The 20,762-nt window shown below is 38.8% G+C and overlaps 1 protein-coding gene across 1 annotated transcript in view; it reads left to right on the forward strand.

The window, feature by feature from the left end:
• The first annotated feature begins 19,431 nt into the window (after nt 1-19,431).
• LOC128069094 (glycerophosphodiester phosphodiesterase domain-containing protein 4-like) overlaps nt 19,432-20,762 on the forward strand; it is a 148,834-nt gene continuing 147,503 nt past the window's right edge. Inside the window, exon 1 of the mRNA XM_052662383.1 lies at nt 19,432-19,608. Coding sequence (XP_052518343.1) covers nt 19,432-19,608 — 177 coding nt within the window. The remainder of the gene's footprint in view (nt 19,609-20,762) is intronic.

Genomic DNA, 20,762 nt, shown 5'->3' on the forward strand with positions numbered 1-20,762 from the left:
CCAAAGAAGACATATAGATGGCTCAACATCACTCATTATCAGAAAAATGCAAATCAAAACCACAATGAGGTACTATCTCATGCTAGTCAAAATGGCTGCTATCCAAAAGACTACAAACAATAAATGCTGGAGAGGGTGTGGAGAAAAGGGAACCCTCTTACACTGTTGGTGGGAATGCAAACTAGTATAGCCACTATGGAGAACAGTGTGGAGATTCCTTTAAAAACTGGAAATAGAACTGCCATACGACCCAGCAATCCCACTTCTGGGCATGAACACTGAGGAAACCAGAACTGAAAGAGACATGTGTATTTCAGTGTTCATTGCAGCACTGTGTACTAGGATGTGTAAGCAAGCTAGTTGTCCATTGGCAGATGAATGGATAAGAAAGATGTGGTTTATGTATACACAATGCAATATTATCCAGCTATTAAAAAGAACACATTTGAGTCAGTTCTAATGAAGTGGATCAAACTGGAGCCTATTATACAGAGTGAAGTAAGTCAGAAAGAAAAACACCAATACAGTATATTAATGCATATATATAGAATATAGAAAGATGGTAACAACGACCCTATATGCAAGACAGCAAAAAAGACACAGATACAAAGAACAGAGTTTTGGACTCTGGGAGAAGGAGAGGGTGGAATGATATGAGAAAATAGCACTGAAACATGTATATTACCATATGTGAAATAGATGAAGAGTCCAAGTTCGAAGCATGAAACAGGGCACTTAAAGCCAGTGCACTGGGACAACCCAGAGCGATGGGATGGGGAGTGAGGTGGGAGGGGGTTTTGGGATGGGGGGCACACATATACCCGTGGCTGATTTGTGTCAATGTATGGCAAAAACCACCACAATATTGTAAAATAGTTAGCCTCCAATGAAAATAAATTAATTAAAAAAGAAAAATAAGAGTCAATCCCAAAGAAAATCAAACCTGAATATTCATTGGAAGGACTGATGCTGAAGCTGAACCTTCAATACTTTGGCCACCTGATGCAAAGAGCCAACTCATTGGAAAAAACCCCAATGCTGGGAAATATTGAGGGCAAGAGGAGAAGAGGGTGACAGAGGATGAGATAGTTGAATGGCATCACCAACTCAATGGACATGAATTTGAACAAACACCGGGAGATGGTGAAGGACAGGGAAGCCTGGTGTGCTGCAGTCCGTGGGGTCAGAAAGAGTCAGACATGAATAAGCAACTGAATAACAACCACCTGGTTTTTCAGGAGGCTTTATACCTCATACTCTCTTATTGGTACTAAACTGAAGGTTTTATAGAAGAACCAACAACTAGGCACATCTTAGCCAATAACTGGTTCCTGGCCACAGAATCAATGGTCAATCAACACTTATAAAAACCTGTATCTACTTGAGGCTGCTTGAGGCTACTCTGTTCAAAATCCTGGCTGGGCCTCTTTTTCTTTCTTGCCAAATTGCTGAGAGTAAGCCCTAATATGAATATTTAGTATCTCTTTCAGACTTGCAGTTCAATATTTCTTTATCATGGTATATTAAAAGCAAAGCATTAATTTCAGTGATCTTTCATTTAAAAGGAGACTCTTTTTTTAAAAATAAGGATATTTCTTAAAACACGAATATCGTATTTATTTAGTAGTGATAATGCCCAATCTTTGGGCTTGATATACTGCTGCACATATGGCTAGAATGTATATCAAGCCCCAGGATGCTGCCAAGAAAGAGAAATCAGAGGCTAGCATCAGCTGGTGAGGTGACATGTATCCATAGGTCTCAAGTTTATCCCTTTCTTTGTGTCAATTTTATCATTTTTAAGATTTAGATAACCTTTATTTAAAACAACTCCTGACTTGTAACTCCTGACTCATCCTTCAGTCCAAGTAGTGAGCAATAAAATTGCTCTTATAGTAATTAGAAAAAAAAAAAGTTGAGATAGCTATTGCCTAGACTTTCAAAAGCAGGCAAAGTTAGGAATTTGCTACACTTTTATAATACTTCTTATAAGTATATATATATATTATATACTAATATTATATATTCTTATATAAAAGAATATGAGAATATGTTGTATAACATATAAGCCTCTTATATTTTGCTGTGAAATTTCTGTACACACAACCTAGGTGACCATGCATCAGTCTGGGTGTTTAAATAGCAAACGACTTTGTGAGTATGTGTATGTGTGTGTGTGTGTGAGAGAGAGAGAGAGAAGAAGAAAATATACATTTTTAAAGTATTTGAATTAGGCTTTATAGTCTATAGCAAACTACAAATTCTCTTATGTTGTTTTTAGTAGATTTTCCCCTCAGATGGTAGTGTAACAATGATCACTAGGGAGAAAGAAAAAATCACAGGTCAGCTTGCTCCTTATGGAAACTTTTGGACTAAAAGCTTATGTTCTGCAGAAGGAAAGGAGAGTTTTGAAGAAATGACTAGCAAACTTTCAGTTTGTAGTTATGAAGGAGTCTTAAAATGTACTAACTCTTCCAACACAATCTTTTTGCGTTCATCATACTTTTATCTGGATTGGAAAGGGTCCATCAAACTTAAAATAATACAAATAATTACAAAAGAACAATTTAATTAGATTTATAATGAATTTACAAAATTGAGTTAGTTCTGTTGGGACAATAAAGCTGGGGAAAAAACCTTTCCTAGGTATCAGTGGGAATCTGTGGTTTCTTATGTAAAACACATCATGTCCTGAAGTCAACTTTCATTCCTGATTTTTAACAGGGAAGTTAAAAGTTAAAGCCTCCCACAGAGATTAACTGAATACTAAGGTTCTTCGAAATAAGAATGTGATAATTAGACTTATTTGATAAGCTCTTTGGTGGCCTTTTCTACATTCTGTTTTGCGTGGTTTAGTTTTGTCTTACTTGCCTCTGCTTTAAGACCAAGAGTGACAGGATCAGGTCTGTATTTGCCCTAATGGGACCTATGCCTCATTCTCTGTTGATATGAAAAGAGGAAAAGATGTCTAAAGAAGAAATCAGACAATCTTCATATCACAAAAGATTGCTTAATCCCTTGCTTGCTACCTAATCTCAGTGGGTGCAACCATTTCAAGGGACATACAGGACAAGAGGAGCAAGTATTTAACCAAGTTTGCTGGTGAGGAATAGGTGGTGATGATCAAAGAAGACTTCTTAAACTGAGTCTTACACTAACAAGAGGTGTTAGCCAGGTGAAAGTTGAGGATGGGAAGTGGGTCAGCCTGGAAGTAGGGACATCATGAATAAACGTACATAGTGATCTAGGGGAGCAGTACAAGGGATTTTCTTTTGCTGGGGTTTCAATATGAGTGGGAATGAAGGAGAGTAAGGGGGAAGATGAAGCTGGAGAGAAAGGTAGGATCCAATTTCAGGAGCTTAGGAATGAATTTTAACCATGTTCAGGTTTGTATTTTACTTACTTTTCCTTTAATAATTATATTTTTTATCTTTAATTGATTGATGATTGATTTACAATATCAGTTTGATTTCTATTATACATCAACAAGAATTAATCATAGGTGTACATATGTCTGCTCCCTCTTGAAACTCCCTTCCACCTCCCACCCTTTCTCATTCCTCTAGGTTATTACAGAGCCCCAGTTTGTGTTCACTGAATCATACAGAAAATTTCCATTGGCTATCTATTTTACATATGTTCATGTATATGCTTCCATGCCACTCTCTCCGTTCTTCTCATCCTCTCCTTCCTTTTCCCTGCCCTTGTCCATAAGTCTGTTCTCTATGTCTGCATCTTCATTGCTGCTCTGTGAGTAGGTTCATCAGTATCATCTTTCTAGATCCCATATTTATGCTTTAGTACATGATATTTGTTTTTCTCTTTCTGACTTACTTCACTTTTTATATTAGGCTTTAGGTCATCCACCTCATTAGGACTGACTCAAATGTGTCCCTTTTTATGGTTGAGTAGTATTCTATTGCATATATGTACCACAGCTTCTTTATCCATTCATCTGTTGATGGATATCTAGGTTGCTTCCACATCCAAGATACTATAAACAGTGCTGCAATGAACATTGGGGTACATGTGTTTTTTCAGTTTTGGTTTCCTTGGGCTAAATGCCTAGAAGTGGTATTGCTGGGTCTTATGGTGGTTTTATTCCTAACTTTGTAAGGAATCTCCATACTGTCTTCCATAGTGACCGTATCAATTTACATCCCCACCAGCAGTGCAAGAGGATTGCCTTTTCTCCACATCCTCTCCAGCAATTGTTATCTGTGGATTTTTAGATGCTGGTCATTCTGACTGGTGTGAGGTGATATCTCATTGTAGTTTTGATTTGCATTTCTCTAATAATAAGTGATGTTGAGCATTTCTTCATGTGTTTGTTAGCCATCTGTATGTCTTCTTTGGAGAAATGCCTATTTAGTTCTTTAGCTCGCTTTTAGATTGGATTGTTCGTTTTTCTGGTATTGAGTTGTATGACCTGCTTGTATGTTTTGGAAATTAATCCTTTCTCAGTTATTTCATTTGCTATTATTTTCTCCCATTCTGAAGGTTGTCTTTCACCTTATTTATAGTTTCCTTTGCTGTGCAAAAGCAAAGTGATGACTTTTAATGGAACATCTATAAGCTTTCATTTGTTCATCATACAAGGTATTTATCACATTTGATCATTATTTCTGACATCCACTCTACTAGATGGACATCCACTCATTCAGAGTGTGACCATATGTCATTCATCCTTCTATGCCTATGTTGTCTTGTTAATATATATTGATCTTAAACAACTAGGCCTCATTATAAAAGTTATAGATGTTACAACTAAATTTATCAGAATATCAAGTTCTGTGCTACGTGCTTCAAGAGTTAAGGCCATGATATTCTCATTCATACTGTATGTATTTATTTATACATTTACATTTGGTTTTGAAATGTATTGAATTATTTAATATCTTAATTTCAGGGACTAATACTATGCTTTATAGGGTTAATTAAAAATATGGACAGAGGTTTGTGACATTGTACAGGAGACAGGGATCAAGACCATCCCCATGGAAAAGAAATGCAAAAAAGCAAAATGGCTGACAGGGGAGGCCTTACAAATAGCTGTGAAAAGAAGAGAGGCGAAAAGCAAAGGAGAAAAGGAAAGATATAAGCATCTGAATGCAGAGTTCCAAAGAATAGCAAGAAGAGATAAGAAAGCCTTCTTCAGCGATCAATGCAAAGAAATCGAGGAAAACAACAGAATGGGAAAGACTAGAGATCTCTTCAAGAAAATTAGAGATACCAAGGGAACATTTCATGCAAAGATAGGCTTGATAAAAAGGACAGAAATGCTAAGGACCTAACAGAAGCAGAAGATATTAAGAAGAGGTGGCAAGAATACACAGGAGAATTGTACAAAAAAGATCTTCATGACCAAGATAATCACAATGGTATGATCACTCATCTAGAGCCAGATATCCTAGAATGTGAAATCAAGTGGGCCTTGGAAAGCATCACTATGAACAAAGCTAGTGGAGGTGATGGCATTCCAGTTGAGCTATTTCAAATCCTGAAAGATGATGCTGTGAGAGTCCTGCACTCAATATGCCAGCAAATTTGGAAAACTCAGCAGTGGCCACAGGACTGGAAAAGGTCAGTTTTCATTCCAATTCCAAAGATAGGCAATGGAAAAGAATGCTCAAACTACCGCACAATTGCACTCATCTCACACGCTAGTAAAATAATGCTCAAAATTCTCCAAGCCAGACTTCAGCAATATATGAACCATGAACTTCCAGATGTTCAAGCTGGTTTTAGAAAAGGCAGAGGAACCAGAGATCAAATTGCCAACATCTGCTGGATCATGGAAAAAGCAAGAGAGTTCCAGAAAAAACATCTATTTCTGCTTTATTGACTATGCCAAATCCTTTGACTGTGTGGATCACAATAAACTGTGGAAAATTCTGAAAGAGATGGGAATACCAGACCACCTGATCTGCCTCTTGAGAAATCTGTATGCAGGCCATGGAACAACAGACTGGTTCCAAATAGGAAAAGGAGTACATCAAGGCTGTGTATTGTCACCCTGCTTATTTAACCTGTATGCAGAGTACAGCACGAGAAATGCTGGACTGGAAGAAGCACAAGCTGGAATCAAAATTGCTGGGAGAAATATCAATCACCTCAGATATGCAGATGACAACACCCTTATGGCAGAAAGTGAAGAGGGACTAAAATGCCTCTTGATGAAAGTGAAAAAGGAGAGTGAAATAGTTGGCTTAAAGCTCAACATTTAGAAAACGAAGATCATGGTATCTGGTCCTATCACTTCATGGCAGATAGATGGGGAAACAATGGAAACAGTGACAGACTTTATTTTGGGGGACTCCGAAATCACTGCAGATGGTGATTGCAGCCATGAAATTAAAAGATGCTTGCTCCTTGGAAGGAAAGTTATGACCAACCTAGACAGCATATTCAAAAGCAGAGACATTACTTTGCCAACAAAGGTCCGTCTAGTCAAGGCTATGGTTTTCCCAGTGGTCATGTATGGATGTGAAAGTTGGACTGTGAAGCAAACTGAGCACCAAAGAATTGATGCTTCTGAACTGTGATGTTGGAGAAGACTCTTGAGAGTCCCTTGGACTGCAAGGAGATCCAACCAGTCCATTCTAAAGGCGATCAGTCCTGGGTGTTCCTTGGAAGGAGTGATGCTGAAGCTGAAACTCCAATACTTTCGCCACCTCATGCGAAGAGTTGACTCATTGGAAAAGACTCTGATGCTGGGAGGGATTGGGGGCAGGAGGAAAGAGGGACTACAGAGGATGAGATGACTGGATGGCATCACCGATTCGATGGATGTGAGTCTGAGTGAACTCCGGGAGTTGGTGATGGACAGGGAGGCCTGGCGTGCTGCAATTCATGGGGTCGCAATGAGTTGGACACGACTGAGCAACTGAACTGAAAAATATAGTAAAATTGTATAATTCTAAACTTTGAGCATATATTTTGTAAAAATAATTGTTGAAAACAAATGTCAAATAACTGTCCAGTTTTATTTGTAATATATAGAAAAATCATTTTCTTTTCTTTTTTTCTTGATACTTAACTTATGTTGTCATTAAGCTTTTCACACTTTTCCTTTTATTTGTATACATTTTAATTTTCTTTAGAGTAGTAATTGACTGCAATGAAACTTCTAAAAAATTTGAGGTCATTTTTCTAAAGATATATATTTAATATTTTCATCCTCTCAAGCTTGAATTTATGCTGTAATCTGAAAAAGAGAAAAAATATTCTATTCTTGCTGAGGTCCTTTTCTTTTTCTGTAGTTTCTATGGGACTGTGATTGGTCAAGGAAATTTATGTTGGCTAACAGCTTTTGGTTCTCACTAGAGGTTGCCAGCGGAGAAGGCAATGGCACCCCATTCCAGTATTCTTGCCTAGAAAACCCCTGGAGGGAGGAGCCTGGAAGGCTGCAGTCCATGAAGTCGCTGAGGGTTGGACACGACTGAGCGACTTCACTTTCACTTTTCACTTTCATGCATTGGAAAAGGAAATGGCAACCCACTCCAGTGCTCTTGCCTGGAGAATCCCAGGGATGGGGGGGCCTGGGGGGCTGCCTTCTATGGGGTCGCACAGAGTTGGACACGACTGAAGTGACTTAGCAGCAGCAGCAGCAGAGGTTGCCAGATGTCAAATTAATTGACCAGCCAACCGACACAGTTGCTAAATGTTGTCTGCATAAGGCCTCCTCTTTGTACAATCTGGGTAATGCTTCACACAGCATGCCAATTAGAACACCATACACTAAAACACATTAAGGCAATTAGTGCCTAACTCCTGTAGATCACTTATTACCTGATGTTTTAAAGGTAGATTTTTGGGAAGGTAAACTGGAAGTAGTGAGATTCTTTTGGAGTCAACTGTAGTAACTACAACTTCCTTAAAGGCTTACTATAGCAATACTAAGCAGTTGGTACCCAGGGAGGTGATTACAGGCCTAGGAGGCATTGAAATCAACACGGAAAAAGACGGACTAGGAGACATGGATAGAAATGAATAGGAAGTATAACAAACAGAACTTGGTTCCTATTAGGAGGGAGGGGGGTTTGCAGGGGAAAAGACGGAGTTAAGAATGAGGCATAGGTTTCAGATCTTGTTATTTGGCAATCTGGAAGCACTCACAGGTGATGGAGGGGATTAGAAGGGAAAGATAATTCAGGTGAGAGTTTGCTGAATTTGACGTGTCTACCCCAGGACATTCAGATGAAGATGACCAGCAGGAAGATGGGTACAAGAATTTAGAGCTCAGAAATAAAATCAGAGCTAGAGAAATAGCTGCGTGAATCAAAGGTTAAACAAAGAAACAAAACTACACAGGTCTGTTTTTGAAGCAGCTTGGGGGGAAAAAAGGCAAGAAAAAATAGCTAAAAAATGAAACTATGAATAACTGGGCTAGAATATAAATGCCTGAACTAAGTGATTAACAAGAACTAAGTTTATGTTATTTTTAGAAGAACAAAAATAGTATTTTTAGACGAACCAAAAATAAAATAAACACGGCATACCTTAAAAAACATTTAAAGCGTGATGGTCTGAGCTAAGGTTTGCGGTTGGCTTTAAATTCAGTCTTAGCGTCTGACTAGGCACCCGAGGCCACGCCCCTGGCCACGCCCACCGCGCTCCAGCCTTGTGCGTCTTATTTTGGCTGGCCTCCATCTTGAGAAATGTCGGCTGCTTCAGCTTGAGAGATGTCGGCCCCTTTAGCTTGAGAGATGTCGGCCCCTCCAGCTTGAATTCCAGATTTAGGTTTCCTGTGGTGAAGTCACCATAAGTACTTCCCCCTTAAGCATCTCCAGAAAGAGAAAGCTACATTAATACTCTCAAGTTGGCAGGCACTCTATCCTGTCAGCTCATCCTCACCACGTCCTCCAATTAAGCTGGAGCTACCATTATCCTCTCTGCTCTACAGAGGATGCTGAGGACCTGAGCCAGTCCCCAATCCCCATCTGAGACGGGGGTTGGGGGAGGTGAGGAGTGGGGGAGTGAGGGAGGGTGAATAGGGGGGATGGGTGGGGGGCCCACCAAGCTCCGCTACATGCCCGGTGCCTCGCCTTATGCAGAAGTCACTGCAGGTGTGAAGGGCATGTTCGTTGGTTTCTATAATCGAGGATCACTCCTCATCGCTGCCTTTTTGACCTCTTATAGTAGTTATATATATATTTTCCCAGTTTTCTAGTTTTTATGGGGTGAGGGTGAGTTCTTCTGGTAGCTCAGTCCTTTTTGCCTCAGGCAAGTAGGTGAAGAGTGGTGTCATTTAATGAAATGGGACAGACTTCAGGAGGAATCGGTCTTGGAGAGAAAGTGAAGGATTCAGTGTTGGACATGTTAGTTTTGAAATGCTTGTAAGAAATTTAAGTGGAGATTTCAATAGGCTGTTGAATACATGGGTTTGGAAATCTCAGAAGGAGCTGCAAGGGAAACAATATTTATTGATCTTTCCTTAAATATTGATTTTCATATGAACTTGGCTACTCTGGCTGATATACACAAAGTTAGAGATCTGTACATATGGAAAATGGTTATGGTAATGATTCTGCTATAAATGTTGCCTTTTATTTAGTATTCAAGCAGCTTACCTTCCTCCCAGACACAGAACTTTTGTTCACAACAAGTTCATGTAAGTTCATCAACCAGTTCAGACTGTTTTCTCAGTTCAGTTGTGGTCATTTTCCTTTGACCCATGGGTTTTTATAAATAAGCTGTTTAATTCTCAAGTGTGGGATTTTCTAGGTCTCTTTTTCTTACTGATTTCCAGCTTAATTGTGTTTTTTGATAAATGTTCCATTTTCGCTTGAACATAAAACTCTGCAGTCATTGAGTACAGTGTTTTATAAATGTTAGTTAAAACTAGTTTATTAATTAAATGTTAACATCTTCTGTATCCTTACAGACACTTTTTTAATCTGCTTATTATATCATTTATTGAGAGGAGTGTGCTAAATTTCCTACCGTGGTTGTGGATTTGTCTATTTCTCCTTCACAGGCTATGTAATTAGGTGCCCACAAATGTTTAAAAATATTTCTTCATCATTATACATGTCCCTCTTTGTCTCTGCTAATGCTTTTGCCTCAAAGTTTTTTGATTTAATGAAAATATAGTGAGGTAGATTATATCATTTGGCTTCAGTTTTCATCCTTCCTTTAGTTACACCCGTGTGTTCACACCCTTTGCCATGCAACTTTACTGTGCTCTCTACCATGAGCTGACTTTGACTTCAAGACATCCCTTGACGCAGAAGCTTGAAATGGGCTTGCACATTGAGGCTTGCTCTCTTGGATGACTTCCATCACCATGAAAACATACTCAGGTCAGCCTGGTTGAGTGACACATGGAGCAGAGTTGTCTGGTCATAATAGCTGAGGCCAGTCTAGATCACCAGAATGGATAGCAGATCAGCTCAGATGTGTGAGTAGCAGAAGCTTTTTGTTATATGTGATTGAAGTTTTGTCCATGCTCGGTCCATGGCATTATCCTGCTAGTTGAATGCTGATACATGTACAAGGTGTGTCTTTTTCTTTTTTCCTGTTTTTGTGCTGCACGATGCAGCTTGTGGGATCTTAGTTCCCTGACCAGAGTTTGAACCCAGGCCCTTGGCAGTGAGAGCAGAGAGTCCTAAGTACTGGACTGTCTTTTTCCATTTTTTTTCTAAATTTATCTTAACAAACCTGTTGGTTACTACGAGTGAAATGACACAGAACATACAAGACACACAACAGACAGACAGGACACCACTCTGGCCAGAGGGATAAGAACTACTGCGCCAGCGAGCTCGCGGTTTATTTATATACATCCCGTCTGGGCAGAATTCCAGACTGTATGACCAAACTTGTTCAGTACAGCGCATGTGTACAAATGTTATCGTACAGTAAAAGGGAGTGAAATTCCGGCCTACTGCAGAGTCTGTCCAGAGCCCTTATCACAAGAAGGGAATGTTCCCTTATTTGCAAGGGACCATTAATCTCAAGGCTGTGTCCATCTCCTTGGCAGAACATCCTGTTTGCAAGCAGCACATCTCCACTTTCCCTATTGTGGCCGCATTAACCCTTCATCTCCCCCTTTTTTATTTTATTTAAGCCCTCGAGACATTTGTATTGATGTTCTGTAGAGCAAGGTGTAAAGCTGTAGGCGGCCAACCTCCAGCCTCGCCAGCCCCTCTTGCAGCTGTGCCTGTCTTAGGTTGCCCTCCTCTGAGGGTCTTACCCGTCATTGGCTATCCAGCCACCTCTTAGGGGCTAGGCGGAATCTCTCTAGATGATGGGCATCTAGAACTCTTTTTATTTATATGTCTCGGTTAATTTCTTGAAGGGCTCATGTTAAATGATACAGGTGTTATACAAAACAGAAGAATTTCAATCACATTTTAACACACTTCGTGTAGATAAAATAGCCAATTGATCTCCAAGCCAGGAAATGGTGTGTTTGAAGATTAAGCACGTCGGTAGCAAGTTGTGCATCCAAATCTCGCTGTTGTTGCCATAACAAATGAGAGTCCTTTTGCCAGTCCCGAACAAAATCAGCTGTTTGAATTTCTTGGTGTAACGCAAGGCCTGTTACAGCTGCTGTTGCAGTTACTGATGCGACTGCGAGAATCGAAGCAATGACCACAGCAAGCATACGTCGAGATCGGTGTAGCAAAGTCTGTACAGCGGTTACTAGATGAGAAGCAGCAAAAGGATCTGACCATGGCTGAGTCAGATTTATAGACAATCATATTTCTGTCCGAGCTTTAACAATTACTAGCGAGAAATTGGAGTTAAAGGCTTGTCTTTCAAATTCTTCCCACCAAGACATTTATACATTGAGTTAAATTACAATAGTTACTTGACATAGACCCCACAGTATCATTCCAGGTCCAATTTCCATATAACAGTGCAAAAGGATATTTTACACATGCCATTGCAGAATAAGATTTATTAACATGTAAATTAACATGGAATGAACCCGAAGAGTTACCACTGTCTAAAGTATAATTTCCTGACCAGATAGTGAGATTACCAGAAACTGCCCATAGTTTCCAAATATCTCCTTGAATGTGAGGTTATCCTTGCAATTGTAATTGAGGAGGGACAAGTGCAAATTGCTGCCATTTAACTGTTTTGTTACCATTGCCCATCAAAGTGGTATTTGCGCGATGCCACCTAAAAGGTTTATTTGACCATTTTTCTAAGAATTGTCCATGATCTGGACTCCAATCTAAAATGATGGCCCCAGAATAATTTATGACCTTAAAGGGTCGATGGCCTCGGCAACGTTCCCACTCCAAAGATACTAGAGAAGGAACGAAAAGGTCAACAAGACATAGTGACGTGTTTTCCATTATGAGTATCCATCAGTTCTGTCGAGGTATTAAATCCCCTGGTGGAAACAAGCACAGTAAAAGTAGCAAAATGGTAATTATTATGCTTTACCCCCCATGTATTATAAGAATGATGAGAATGTTCCTTGGTGGACAGACAAAAGGGGTGTCCCCCTATACATAAAGGAATACCTTCCATTGCAATGGTCAAATTATTAATATTATATTATTGTTTATGATGAGATAGTTGTTCTATTCCCCCGCAAGCTGGCAGGGGAAAGAAGGCAGTCTCATTAGTACATACCTGCACTTTTGGCTCCCCCCAGGAAACTGCTCTTACTAATGGGGGATTAGGTATATATGCCCAATATGTATGATTACCTGCCGATATACCGATTACCTGACATGTTACCACTGCCATCATGGCAAGCAAAAGATTGGTAGGATTCAGAGGTTGCCCCACCTTCATTAATGTCTTCTCTGCTTTCTGGGTCAACCTCTTCATTTGACCCCACGTGGGAGGTGTTGTTGCCCTTGTACGGGAGGTAAGGCTTCTCTGCATAGTAAGCTCTTCAAATTTCTGAACAAGAGGATTAACCATTGCTGATTTTGATCAATCTTGCTGGGGTCTAAAACCTGTAATTATCAACAGAAATGAAAGCATACCCTTGCCCCAAATATATTAATGATGCTGGGATCCAGCCTTTCTCTTTATCTTTATACCAAATGGGCGTATTCAAGATCTTCTTATCCTCTTCTTTCCCTTGAAAGTGCAACTCTGCTGCTGATAGATTTCCCTTGCTCCAAACATTCAAAAAATTTAGGGTAAGTAAGGTTTTATTCAGAATGTCTTTAGGTTTCATAAATCTCCCTTGTTCCCCCTTTTTTATTTTTTCAAGATAATCATGCAGTGTACGATTAGCTCTTTCAATGATAGCTTGCCCTTGACTATTATAAGGAATACCAAAAGTATGAGTTATATGGTATTGGGATAAAAAGTGAGCTAATTTCGTGGATTGGTAAGCAGGTGCATTATCAGTTTTCTATTCAATTGGTAATCCCATAACTGCAAAACAAGATAACAAATGAGTAATAACAGCGTCAGCCTTTTTAGAATGTAACGCAGTGGCCCACACATTTTTGTTGTCCAAAGGAAGAAATGTAAATTACATTCATTTGCCATATCTGATTTGCTTGTTGTCCTCTCATGTTGATACCTGGTGAGGTAAATGGCAAAGCAAAGGGTGCACATATGGAACAAGAACGAACAATATTTTGAGCTTGTTTTCGAGTAATAGCATGAGATTTTTGTAACCCTTTGGAATTGGTATGCTGTAAGAGATGTTCTTGTTTTGCTGCTTCTATAGGATAAAGTAAGGCATAAATTGTAGTATTTCCGAATGATAAGGGTCCAGGAAGGGCAGAATGTGCACGGATGTGAGTAAAGAAAATTAACTCTGAAAGTTGCAAGAGTAATTGTTGTACTTGGTAAAACAATTTATCAATAGCTGTTTTAAGAGTCAGTGGAAGGGAGACATGAGGAAGCTGTAGGCAAGAGAGAACAGCATATCGAGAATCTGAAACAATGTTAATAGGAAGTTGGGGAAAATCTCGTAAAACTAAATAGATAGCCCATAATTTAGCAGATTGTACAGAAGAAAATGAGTGGGGGAGAACCTTGGAACTGGGGTCCAGTATCCAGCAGTATTTTTATTTGCATCTGTAAAAATAGTGAGTCCTTTAACTGGAACATCTGAAATTGGGGAATGAGATATCATAGTGTTAGTCCGGAGAAAATCAATCAATTTAGATGATGGATAATGGTTAGAAAATGAACCAGGATATTAAGTAAGAGAAATTTGCCAGTTTTTATTAAATTGTAAACATCGAGATATTTGAGCAGTTGTTAACTGAGTAACAATCTGGTGTGGTTTACATTTCTGATAATTGTAAAATATGATGGCGACTTTTTTGTATAAGGAAGGGTAATTTATCCATATATATAGTCAATTTTTTGGAAAAACTGTTAGGTAAGAAAACTCATTCTATTAATCCTTTTTCTTGAGCAATTACACCAGATGGGGAATAAGGGGTATGAAATATGATAAAAGAAATAGGTTGAGATGCATGTAAGTAAGTCAAAAAGCCGTCATTCAGTCGTTGTTCAACAAGTTGAAGTTCCTGTAAAGCCAATGGGGTTAAAGTTCGGGGGCTATCTAGAGCTGTATCTCTCTCTAAAGTAGAAAACAAATGTCGTAACTGATAAGTAGGAATCCCAAGTACCGGGCGTAGCCAATTAATATCTCCCAATAATTTTTGAAAATCATTTAAGGTTCTGAGATGGTCTCTTCTAATTTGTGACTTTTGGGGCTTAATTTTATGTTGTTCCAATATTGTCCCTAAATATGAAATAGGAAAGTCCTTTTGAATTTTTTTTTGGGGCTATTTGCAAATTGTGTAGTCTTAAAGCCTCTTGTACTTTTAAAAAGAATTTGTCACGTTCAGCAATACTAGGAGCTGCCAATAGGAGATCATCCATATAATGATACAGAATATAATTAGGGTATTCTTGACGGAGAGATTGCAAAGAGTTAGCTACAAATTCTTGACATAAGGTAGGACTATTTATCATTCCTTGTGGTAGGACTGTCCATTGATAACGCTTAACAGGTTGAGCATGATTAAGAACAGGAACTGTAAAAGCAAATTTATTTCTATCTTGAAATTGTAGGGGAATGGTAAAAAAACACAGTCTTTAAGATCTAGCACCATTAAGGACCAATTTTGAGGAATAAGAGCTGGAGAGGGGAGTCTCAGTTGTAATGCTCCCATAGGTTCAATATATTTATTAACTTCTCGTAAATCAGTTAATATTTTCCATTTTTTAGATTTTTATTTTATAACAAAAACAGGAGAATTAGAGGGCTCTATATGACCAAGTTGGAGTTGTTTTTGTCCTAATTGTTTTAACGCCTCGAGCTTTATTTGTGGTAATGGCCACTGCTCAACCCATTTTGGAGTATTAGTTAACCATTTTAATGCGAGAGCTCAAGGAATTTGAGCAGTGGCTACTAGTTTTCCGGAGGAATGGTTACAGAAGCCCCCAAAGGAGAAAAAAGATCTTTTCCCCATATATTAATAGGTATATTTACAATATAAAAGGTAACAAACACTAATCTTCCATTATGGAATTGACATTGCAAGGGATGGGTACTCTTTCAAATATCTGCAATGGAGCCCAATCCCGTCAGCATTAAAGGGCTTTTTTCTTTTTCCCGATCTTGGGGCCATTGTTGAGAAGAAATAATTGAAACATCTGCCCCAGTGTCTAATAGTCCTTTAAAGTTTTTTTCTTGTATAATCAAGGAGAGAACAGGGCGAGAATCTTTGATAAGCATTTCCCAAAATATACGTTGTCCAGTATTTCTAAATCCTCCTGTTCGTTCATTAGGAAGAGCCAAAAAGAGATGAAGCTCTTCTGACATTAGCAAGGGGCTGTCTCTGACCACAAGAGTTAACTTAGGGCTCTAGTTGATAAATCTCCTGGGCATGAAAGGAGCGTTTCAAACCCTCTGTTAGCATTTTAGCTTACATGGCAGCTTTATCTAGACTCTTGCAACATTGTTGAGCCTATGCAATGCTTGCTGCCAAGTTCTTACATCCCTTATCCATTGTGTTCCTGGGAGTGCATATAGTCAGGATGTAGAAGAAGCAAGTAATAGCCTTAGCATTGGCAACATTAGACTTTGAGTTAATAAGTTCTTTCTTTGCTGTAACCTGCTGAATCTTTGCTCCATAAGAATGTAACTCTGTATTTTTTACCTTGCTGTATGTATAACTCAGGGTAAAAAAGCCCTGAGAAGAATAAAGTAAATGGGCCTCCCTCGAAGAATTTGAGCAATATGTTCCCCAGCTAGTAATGAAAGCATGGTAGAAGTAGAAACCATAATCAAAATTTCCCTAACATAGTCAGTCTATTACCCCAGGAATTATGGTTAGACCTCTCAAAGCTGCATTGTTATGGCCTAATATTAAGCCAAAGGTGCCTTTAGGCAGTGGTCTGAATACATTTGTTTTTAATTTGTAAATGCCTCCTCCTGGTGACAAAAGAACATTCTCAGCTAGTGGCAAGTCAGCAGTAGCACTCCCTGAAGTAGCAGACCGCAAGTCTGAAACCATCATTTGAGGTCCTTTAAATGAGGCATTGTATGCGGGACGGCAGGAGGACAGGGAGGAAAAGTCCCTGATATACGTTTGCATTTAGTATTTGCATTCTCAAATGCTAAAGTTTGTAATAATACCTCTGAAATTTTATCTTTCCCCTAAGTTGTCTTTTCCCCAATGAATCTAGCATAGCCAAAATAAAGGGAGATTGAGGACTGTATTGTGCCACTGCAGCTTTAAGATCTTTAAAAAATTTATATTCCAAAGGAGTGTATTGAATATTTATCACGTTGTCATCTTGCTGTCTCTGGATGGGAAATAATTGTGGAGGATTGATAAAACCACTAGGAAGAGCAAGCAAGTCATCATCATGAAGCATAGACAAAGGAAAGGAGAACCGACAATGTTCCCTGCCCGCATCAGGCCGATCAACTGCAGTGGGGAAAAGAGAAGCATAAGGAGGAGCAGAAGGCGCAGATTTCCTCTCCTCCCTATGGGATCTCTACCATTCCTGAAATAGATGGGTCATTTCTTTAATCTCTTTACCCTCCTCTGATGAAACCAAAGAAGCCTCTGAATCTGATTCTGAACTATCAATCAGATGTTTCACCATTTCCAGAAGGAGGCTTACTTTTATCCTTACCCTCAGGCAATGCAGAAATTCCACCAACATTTGGCACATCTTCATAAATTGCCTCTTCCTTCATTGAAGCATTAGATTTAGTCTCATTATCAGTAGATAGCAAAGTCAAAGCCTGTGTTATAGCATTACATAAATTCTATAACATGATTCAATATATAAATTCACATATTGTGCCCATAATGAACGTTTATTTCTTCCTAGCAGGATTTCCCCATGGTTTTTTGAACCATGAACTTTTGAAAGTTCCCACCTGCTAGGGTGAAGAATTCCCCATGATTATGTACAAGAATTCACCTAGCAATTTTTTTCCGCTAGGGTGAGGAATTCCCCATGTTTCCGAAAGCTCCCCTGCTATGGATCTAAAATCCCCCCGGGGTTTCTTACCTCTTTTGGTTTCACTCGAGCCCCACGTTGGGCGCCAGATGTTGGTTACTATGAGTGAAATGACACAGAACATACAAGACACACAACAGACAGACAGGACACCACTCTGGCCAGAGGGATAAGAACTACTGCGCCAGCGAGCTCGCGGTTTATTTATATACATCCCGTCTGGGCAGAATTCCAGACTGTATGACCAAACTTGTTCAGTACAGCGCATGTGTACAAATGTTATCGTACAGTAAAAGGGAGTGAAATTCCGGCCTACTGCAGAGTCTGTCCAGAGCCCTTATCACAAGAAGGGAATGTTCCCTTATTTGCAAGGGACCATTAATCTCAAGGCTGTGTCCATCTCCTTGGCAGAACATCCTGTTTGCAAGCAGCACATCTCCACTTTCCCTATTGTGGCCGCATTAACCCTTCAAAACCAAACTCTTGTGAGGAGCTGCTTGTTGCTTGTTCTCTTAATCCAGTTAGTCAATTTTGTTGTTTTTTAAAATGGAGCATTTAGTTCATTTGCATTGAAAGGAATTACTGCTGTATTTTGGAGAAGGAAACGGCAAGCCACTCTAGTATTCTTGCCTGGAGAATTCCATGGACAGAAGAGCCTGGTGGGCTACAGTTCATGGGGTTGCAAAGAGTCAGATATGATTGCGTGACTAACACACACTGATGTATTTAGGCTTAAATCTGGCATTTACTATTTGCTCCCTATTTGTTCTCCTGTTCTATGTATCTTTTTTTTCTTGTTTTCTCTTGGTTTGAGTAATATTTATGATTTCATTTTATCTCCTATTTGACTTATTATATATGTGCACCTTTTTCCAGAGATCACTTTGAAGTTTATAGCATACTTTTTTTTTCACATATTCGACTCTATTTTCAAGTAATACTGCACCACTTTATATATAGTATGAGAACTGTACAGCAATGTAGTTTCATTTTCTGCTCCTGGCCTTGGAATCATTGTCATACATTTTACTTTTATAGTTGTTATAAGCTACAATAGTCATTTTTTTTTTTGCTTCTGCTTCAAACAGTTTATTAAATTCTGAAATAATTTTAAAAATAAAAACAGTATTTTATATCCATTGATATATTTAATATTTTCAGTGTACTTTATTCCTTTATGTAGATGTGGATTCCCACCAGGTACTTTTTCCCTTCATACTCAATGCCTTTCTTTAAAATTTCTCATAGTATAAATCACTTATTGATTAATTCTTACTGTTTCAAATATCTGAAAAGGTTTTTATTTCACATTCATCTTTTATGTTTTTGCTGAGTTCTGAATTCTAGGTTAACTTTTTTCATTTTTTAAGTTCTTTACAGATGTTGCTCCTCTGTCTTCTGGCTTGTGTTGTTTTCAATGAGAAATCTTTGTTGTTGAAAGAATGTTAAGAAGACATTCTTACCTTTTTTCCTCTACATGTAGTATGTCTTCTTTGCTAGCTAGTTTTGAGGTTTTTCTCTTTATCAGTCTTTTAAAGCATCTGGATTATGAAGGGCAGGCAGCTGTGTGTCTGAGTCACTTATTAGTCAAAGACTGTGTTTTTGATGTAACTCCTTTGTGTTGCCTAAGTTTTCAGGTTTTTTCAAGAGCATAATAAAGTTAAAAAAATTTTTACTTTCCATGTTATTGAATTTGATGCCTTCAGTGTCTGTTAGTTGTCTAGGGCAGAGAACATGGTCCTGTTTTTAGAGCTGGGAAAACTAAACTTTGAATGGTGCAATGACTGCAGGAAACACTCAAGTAGATAATGGGAGAGATAGGATGAAGCTCTCATCTTCTATACCAAATCTAGTGCATTATCCTAGATGGTAAAAAAATTTTAAATCCATCTATTTTGATGGAACTTTCTATAGAATGGTAGGGTAGGAAACATTTGAAGACACTACTAGATCCTGATTGTTTTATTTGTCATTACAGCAAAAAGGTGAACCATGCCTATGAAGGCCAACAAGATTGAACCTCAGAGCCAGACAAGAAAACAAAAAAAGGATACTCCATGGATTTTACACATCTTCAACCACAAATGCTTTGTTACTACCATTATTGGCTGCTACAGCTGCCACTGGAAAATCAAACAGGAGAAAAAATTTAAACATGGACAGTGCTGCTCTTTGGTACAGAGAGATGGGAAGAAGCTGGATCACATTTTCTTAATTTGGGGAACATGGGCTGGTTCCAATCCTCATACAGGTTCACTAAAGTCTTCAGGACTGGGCAGGGGCTGTAGCTCTTCTGTGAAAGGTCTGCCACAATTCTGGGGCCGCAGTTACTTTTCCTGAAACATGTGCTTGTTTTCTTTCACTTTTATTATTAATTTCTTTCTTGTCATTCTGTTATTAACTTATTCATCTTTTCTTTTTAATAAGTGAACCTGGAAGAAAAAAGTAAGATCTAGGTCAGTCAGATGTTTTTGGCTGTGGAGTATAGGAATAGTTGAATTTTTAAATCTCTCTTCAGTGTGAGTTGTGCTTATGAAAGGAGCTGTGCTTATGAAAAACAAAAACCAGCCAGTAGAAAATAAGGTGTTCCTTTATTATTGGTCAGGCAAGTATTTGATTTTCTCTAATGAAGGATCACTGGTAAGGCTGAGTGGTAGCATGTGGTATATCCTCATTGATCACCTCTTTCTTTCTTTAAACCATATTTTGGGCCTCTGTGCTGGGCACTTTGATGTAAGAGATGAAATGATGAGCACACTGATGTGAGAAAAGGACGGCCATATTATGTATCTTCACTTAATTATAAACTCGGTCTACCTGGGTCTGGTATTCTGACCAGTTGGATTACTGATTTCTATTGTCTGACATGGGGAGCTCAAGGAAAGCATTGGGAATGGGAGGTTTCCCATTAGGCATGAGTGTCCTTCAGTCCATGTATCTTCCCCCCCACCAGATATTTGGTTTCTATACCAGTGACTGAGGACAACACAAGTTCCTCAGGCATTGTACCTACTCAAGGAATTCACAGTCTACTGGAGGAAAAGACAAGTATACATTTAATCTCAATATACTGAGAGAAATGGTATAATTGTGTGTGTGTATTCATATGCATGCACGTCTGTGTCCATGTTATAAGGGAGGGAGCCAAAAATAACTTTGTTTAGAATGTGACATGTGATTAAGAATTGGATAGATAAAGAATAGAGGGTGGCAAAAGAAATGGAATTGGAGGAGGAGTCAAAAGGCTTGGTCTGAGGTTTATTTTAGGTGGAGCAGAAGATATGAATGGAGAAGTGATGGGAAGTGAAGGTAGAGAGGAAGTTGGTAGA

Source organism: Budorcas taxicolor, chromosome 25 (assembly GCF_023091745.1).
Source record: "Budorcas taxicolor isolate Tak-1 chromosome 25, Takin1.1, whole genome shotgun sequence".
Lineage (NCBI taxonomy): Eukaryota > Metazoa > Chordata > Mammalia > Artiodactyla > Bovidae > Budorcas > Budorcas taxicolor.